Here is a 6,955-nt window from a genome sequence, read left to right as displayed (position 1 = left end):
CTGTAATTACATTTAGACTAGTCATAACTCTAATTATATACATCTGTAATTACATTTAGACTAGTATTATTCAAACTTCTTTTGCCATTCATGTGTATGGGGTTTCTCATTACGGATATCCACAACCGAATTATGACTAGTCGTAACTCCAGTTTCAGATATCTACAATTTAATTCTGACTAGTCACAATGAGGTTATAGATATCTGGAATAAGAACTCTGGCTAGTCACAATGAGGTTATAGATATCTGGAATAAGAACTCTGACTAGTCACAATGTGATTACGACTAGTCAGAATGTAGTCGTAGATATCTCTAATGTTAATTCTTGATAGTCAAGCTGAGCTATTAAATGTTAAAACAGCTCTCCATACACTTCTCTACACTTTAGGATGTCATTGTCCTGGATAACTTTACAGTTCAGTCCAATGGAAACCACCGACTGTCACTGTGACGGAGGAAGGAACATACTGGAAACATTACTGTCATAGATGATGTCATAGATGATGTCACTGATGATGTCACTGATGGGCTTACCTGAGCAGATGAGATCCAGGATGGAGTTAGAGTAATCTGATGTTGCACACTCCCTCAGAGCAGATCCAGACTGAACACAGTCAGACATGATCCTCCACACAGATCTCCATGAGAACTCCTCTCTCTGTTCTACAGAAACAGCAGAGCCACAGTCCAAGTCTCTGCAGGCAGCAGCTGCTTCCTTCAGGGTCCAGTCATAGTAACGGCCCTCCACTTGTCTCCAGTCTCCCTGATGTTTCAGCTCCAGTGTTCCTGCACAGCGACTGTCTCCTCCCACCAACCTGACAGGCTCTGAGCAGAAACAAGAGAGTCGTCAGTAAAAGAATAAAGTGAGTTTCATTAGAACAGAAATGAACCAGATCAGAGCTGCAGCTCCTCTTCTACCTGAGCAGGTGAGTCCAACAGCTTTGCCAGGTGAGCAGGTGTTTCTATCTGAGCCTGAGCTTCTACAGTCCAGGAGAGCAGACTCAGTTCCTCCACACTGGAACTCTTTGGTCCACATTGAAGCCTCCACGTCTCCATAGAGCGCCCCCTGGAGGACTGAAGGAGCCCCACAGCCAAGCTCCCTACAGACCACCTCTGCATCCTGCTGGTCAAAGTCAGCTTCACACACTGAGGACCACCACTGGTTAGAGTGGTTAGAGTGGTTAGTCTTCACCTCCAGTCTGCCTGAGCACAGTCTAGTCCCATTCACCAGCCTGACAGAGTCTGGAGAGATGATAGAAGATGAAATAGAGAGAGATAAAAGACACCAGACACTCAATAAAAAGATGTCATGAAACAACAATTCAGTGATTCCAACTGGAGGAGTTCAGAGCGGTCCCTGCCATCGATTATCTAGCAGCACACAGCCTCTTCTCAAGCCTCAGGGCCCTATTTGAACCTTTAGAGGATATTTCAGAATAACATTAGTAAATAATAAAGTAGTTTTAGATAGATTATGAGGTACATATTGGGCTAATTTACAGGGACTGTGATACATGTTAATTCTTTATACTATGACAGTTTTCCTAAAATGAAATGAAACAAAGACAGTATATGTTGATATACTGAATGGTAACCCCTGTATCATGATACGGATCGTATGGACAGATTCTTGCCAATACACAGCCCTGATGTAATAGAATAAATCCAGCCTTCTGGTTTAAAGGGAACATTCATATAAATGAGCTGCTGCTGGGTGAATATAGAATTGAGTTAAAATAACACACATGTTGATGAAATAGAAATGTGAACAGAGACACCTGTGACGTATCAAAGAGGCCAAACGTCATATTTAATTGATGAGGCTTTAAAATGACGGCTCTGAGGAGAGGAGGGCTCATTTTGTTAAAAGCCTGTTGCCTCAACTCCTCTCTCCTCGCGTCTCTTCCTCGCCTCCTCAGCTCGCATCTCTGGTGGGCGGGACTAAGACGCGAGGAGAGGAGGCGAGGAGAGGAGGCGAGGAAAGGAATGGAGGATGTAGGAACTGTGAAATGGGAAAGGCCTCCAGACAGACAGGTGTGTCCTGTCAGGTGAAGCTCAGCAGGCTGTGGAGAGTTTGAAGCTTTCAGAAACAAGCCCACTTCTATGGCAAACTGTTTAAACATTTAATAGATAGACAAGAGATTCATCAGAGATATCTGCAACGCTGTTTAGACTAGTCATAACTCTAATTATATACATCTGTAATTACATTTAGACTAGTCATAACTCTAATTATATACATCTGTAATTACATTTAGACTAGTCATAACTCTAATTATATACGTCTGTAATTACATTTAGACTAGTCATAACTCTAATTATATACGTCTGTAATTACATTTAGACTAGTCATAACTCTAATTATATACGTCTGTAATTACATTTAGACTAGTCATAACTCTAATTATATACGTCTGTAATTACATTTAGACTAGTCATAACTATAATTCTATACATCTGTAATTACATTTAGACTAGTCATAACTCTAATTCTATACGTCTGTAATTACATTTAGACTAGTCATAACTCTAATTATATACATCTGTAATTACATTTAGACTAGTATTATTCAAACTTCTTTTGCCATTCATGTGTATGGGGTTTCTCATTACGGATATCCACAACCGAATTATGACTAGTCGTAACTCCAGTTTCAGATATCTACAATTTAATTCTGACTAGTCACAATGAGGTTATAGATATCTGGAATAAGAACTCTGGCTAGTCACAATGAGGTTATAGATATCTGGAATAAGAACTCTGACTAGTCACAATGTGATTACGACTAGTCAGAATGTAGTCGTAGATATCTCTAATGTTAATTCTTGATAGTCAAGCTGAGCTATTAAATGTTAAAACAGCTCTCCATACACTTCTCTACACTTTAGGATGTCATTGTCCTGGATAACTTTACAGTTCAGTCCAATGGAAACCACCGACTGTCACTGTGACGGAGGAAGGAACATACTGGAAACATTACTGTCATAGATGATGTCATAGATGATGTCACTGATGATGTCACTGATGGGCTTACCTGAGCAGATGAGATCCAGGATGGAGTTAGAGTAATCTGATGTTGCACACTCCTTCAGAGCAGATCCAGACTGAACACAGTCAGACATGATCCTCCACACAGATCTCCATGAGAACTCCTCTCTCTGTTCTACAGAAACAGCAGAGCCACAGTCCAAGTCTCTGCAGGCAGCAGCTGCTTCCTTCAGGGTCCAGCCATAGTAATCGTCATCCACTTGTCTCCAGTCTCCCTGATGTTTCACCTCCAGTGTTCCTGCACAGTGACTGTCTCCTCCCACCAACCTGACAGGCTCTGAACAGAAACAAGAGAGTCGTCAGTAAAAGAATAAAGTGAGTTTCATTAGAACAGAAATGAACCAGATCAGAGCTGCAGCTCCTCTTCTACCTGAGCAGGTGAGTCCAACAGCTTTGCCAGGTGAGCAGGTGTTTCTATCTGAGCCTGAGCTTCTACAGTCCAGGAGAGCAGACTCAGTTCCTCCACACTGGAACTCTTTGGTCCACATTGAAGCTTCCACGTCTCCATAGAGCGCCCCCTGGAGGACTGAAGGAGCCCCACAGCCAAGCTGCCTACAGACCACCTCTGCATCCTGCTGGTCAAAGTCAGCTTCACACACTGAGGACCACCACTGGTTAGAGTGGTTAGTCTTCACCTCCAGTCTGCCTGAGCACAGTCTAGTCCCATTCACCAGCCTGACAGAGTCTGGAGAGATGATAGAAGATGAAATAGAGAGAGATAAAAGACACCAGACACTCAATAAAAAGATGTCATGAAACAACAATTCAGTGATTCCAACTGGACTCAGAACAGTTCCAACATGAGTTCATCACCAGAAAGCTGTAAAGCTGAAGAAGGAGTCCTTTCAGGCTAGTTGCTGGTTGGTATGTATGTTTCATATTAGTGATGTGACGGTGAGGAAATGTTCCCACCGGTTAATAAACTCATGACAACACCGGTGTTACCGATTACACCGGACATTTTACAAGAACAGATGACGGTCAACATGTGTAGCGTGCTGACTCTGATCTCTACCGCCGGGTGGCGGTGTGTCTCGCCTCTCCAGTAGAGCTTTTGCTGAGGGGCTGTAGAGGTCTACCTGGCGCCGCTGCGCCGCACACACCAGCTGTGACCGCTCCGTCCTTCTCGCAACGATTACCTCATTAACGTTGTGGTTCCATCACAGCATTTGGGTTTAAATCTGAAATATTGCCAAATAGATGCGTTTGCTTTTCGCTTCGACACCAAATCCTCCGCCATCGTCTTGTCTGTCAACTCTGTCTCGTCCCGTGTGTGAAACCTGACTCCTGGGTTGCGTTCGAAAAGTCAAATAATTACGTCCTAACGTCTTCTCCTAACCACTTTTCCTTGACCTCGATGGAAAACATCATGAGGTCAAGGAAAGATGAGAAGGAGAATTCAGAAGGAGTTAGGAAAAGACAACAGCGGTGTTAGGAGAATCCGTCTGCTCTTTCACTAGACTCCGTCATTATGATGTTAGTGACGTCAGTCTGCCGTGGTGAAACTACAATGTTCTGAAGATGGACTACAAAAGATGCATTCCCCGTGTGTTGGTAAATAGGTCTTTCAGTTACAGACTGTTTCCCCCGCGGTGTGTTAAAGAGAGATACCACAGGTCCTCCTGCTGCTGGAACATTCTATCAACAGATAATAAAGGATCATCTGACCTAACCAGGACAACCAGTGAAAAATATCACTTCATTACTAAGATTGGAATTGAAATAAACAGGAACATATGATAATATTGAGTTAGTTGTTGGAGTTATGGAGAAGGGGTAGGATCAGATACTGGAAGTGGAGGCTGGACTTCTTCACACTTCTTTTGGGACATGTAATATTTATTTATGTTAATTATTTGTTAATTGGTTGTTTACTGTTCATTTTATTAGTTATTCTTGTTTTGTGTTTTACTGAGGTATTTAATATTTAATATATGTGTGAAATTAATAATTCATTCAAAATAAAGTGAAACTGAATGGTCGTCACCGTCCACTCATATTAAACATGAATCACAATTAGCGTATGAAAATAATATGCAAGATCAGCATATTGTTTATTATCATGAACGGCCAAACGGTGCGTCTCTTTAGATGCTGCAGCTGCAAGGCATTGTGGGATGTTATTCTCTCCTTTCCTTTGGTAAAGGATGGTCCAGTGATTCCTCTGCTAAAGGAGATGATAAAGGAAACATTGAAGCTCCTTTCCTTAACTTTTGGTGAATTCAAACAGCTCTCATCATGGATGTTACTGAGAGACTGAGAGGGTCATTTCACTCAGTTAGGATCCTTCCTGAGCAAAAAGGACTATTGGAACGCAACCCTGCTACTCTGAGCTGACTCCTTACAGAGCAGATGCATTCACTTTCAGATCGGAGTGCCCGTAGTCCGACTATCTGTTGATAACATGCCGCTGATACACCAACATGAACTAAATGGGTTTTATTTCTGTAAAAAAAGCAAGACGAGGGTGGGGGACGGTGGGGACGTAATGTAATTGGTGTGTGCCCGACCACCGTGTAACACCGACTACCATGACAAGCCTATTTCACATCTACAGATATATACTGGAAAAACAAAGTTCAGAAACTTGTGTTTGGTGGATTATTTCTCTGTTGTATCAATGCTAATGGTCATTGTATTTTACATGGTTGAAAGCCTGTTTATTTACCTTCACAATGATGTCACACTTGTAAGGATCATGCATTTGTGGGATGAGCAGCACAGCTGATGATGTGGGGAGCGCCCAAGAAAAATGTTCCAAAATGCTCTGTCGATGGTAAACAGTGTATTCTCATAAGGCTACCAGGAAGCCTGCAATGACTGCCCTTCACCATCAGGCCCGTTGGCGCTGGTGTCTCCAACACAGACAATGGGACCTGAACATGTGGGGGAATGTCATGTTCAGTGATGAGTCCAGGTTCTGTCTGCCAAAGTTGGATGGCAGGTCAAAGTATGGAGACGACGTGGAGAACGCTATGCTGATTGTTGAACCGATGGAGTAAGAGCTTTTGGTGGGGGCAGTGTCATGGTGTGTGGGGGGGGGGGGGGGGGGGGGGCATCTCCCTCACTGGCAAAACAAGGCTTGTCATCATTGAAGGCCATCTCAATGCAGGGAGATATCAGGATGAGATTCTGCAGCCAGTGGCGATCCCATATCTCCACAATCTGGGACCTAACTTCATCCTCCAAGAAACAACGCCCCCCCCCCCACAGAGCCAGGGTTATCACAGACTACCTCCACAATGTGGGAGGAGAGAGAATGGAACGGCCTGCCAAGAGTCCACACCTCAACCCAATTCAACACTTGTAGGATCAGCTTGGGCGTGCTGTACGTGTTAGAGTGACCAACACAACCACGCTGGCTGACCTGCAACCAATCCTGGTTGAGGAATGGAACGCCATCCCACAGCAACGTGTGACCAGGTTGGTGACCAGCATGAGGAGGAGGTGCCAGGCTGTTGTGGCTGCATATGGATCTTCCACCTCTACTGAGGCTCCTGACGGTGGATTCAATCAATCAATATGTCTTGTTTGTTCCTTGTTACTGATAGAGAGTTCAATCATCCAATCCACCAAACAACTCACAACAAGAGTCAACACCAACAGGAGAATACACTGTTTACCATTGACGGAGCATTTTGGAACATTGTTCTTGGGCGCTCCCCACATCATCAGCTGTGCTGCTCATCCCACAAATGCATGATCCTTACAAGTTGGACATCATTGCGAAGGTAAATAAACAGGCTTTCCAACCATGTAAAATACAATGACCGTAACAACAGAGAAATAATCCACCAAACACAAGTTTCCAAACTTTGTTTTTCCAGTTTATATCTTGGTGCATTCTGTTATATTATTACTGTGGGCTCTAACAACTTAAAGAAGCGTCGGACACGGTGCTCGTC

General features: G+C 43.4%; 1 protein-coding gene across 1 annotated transcript; it reads right to left on the bottom strand.

Annotated features, from left to right (window-relative positions):
• Positions 1–411: 411 nt before the first annotated feature.
• LOC119474489 (scavenger receptor cysteine-rich type 1 protein M130-like) lies at positions 412–3,435 on the bottom strand. Its single transcript, XM_037746510.1, has 5 exons — positions 3,421–3,435; positions 3,037–3,327; positions 920–1,243; positions 536–826; positions 412–446 (listed from the first exon to the last, which is right to left on the bottom strand). The coding sequence occupies exons 2-5, from the start codon at positions 3,122–3,124 to the stop codon at positions 412–414; spliced, it is 738 nt and encodes a 245-aa protein (XP_037602438.1). The 5' UTR covers positions 3,125–3,327; positions 3,421–3,435.
• Positions 3,436–6,955: the final 3,520 nt, after the last annotated feature.

Source organism: Sebastes umbrosus, chromosome 16 (assembly GCF_015220745.1).
Source record: "Sebastes umbrosus isolate fSebUmb1 chromosome 16, fSebUmb1.pri, whole genome shotgun sequence".
In the NCBI taxonomy this organism is placed as follows: Eukaryota; Metazoa; Chordata; class Actinopteri; order Perciformes; family Sebastidae; genus Sebastes; species Sebastes umbrosus.
The sequence above is the reverse complement of the archived record's forward strand: the minus strand, read 5'-3'. Positions and strand labels throughout refer to the sequence as shown.

Excerpts from the sequence above, each read along its gene's own strand:
- LOC119474489 (XM_037746510.1), bottom strand. The coding sequence starts at position 3,124 with ATGTCTGACTGTGTTCAGTCTGGATCTGCTCTGAAGGAGTGTGCAACA. Across the intron at positions 1,244-3,036 it reads CCTGGATCTCATCTGCTCAG|ACTCTGTCAGGCTGGTGAAT; the intron begins GTAAGCCCATCA and ends TCATCTCTCCAG. Across the intron at positions 827-919 it reads TGTTGGACTCACCTGCTCAG|AGCCTGTCAGGTTGGTGGGA; the intron begins GTAGAAGAGGAG and ends GTTTCTGCTCAG.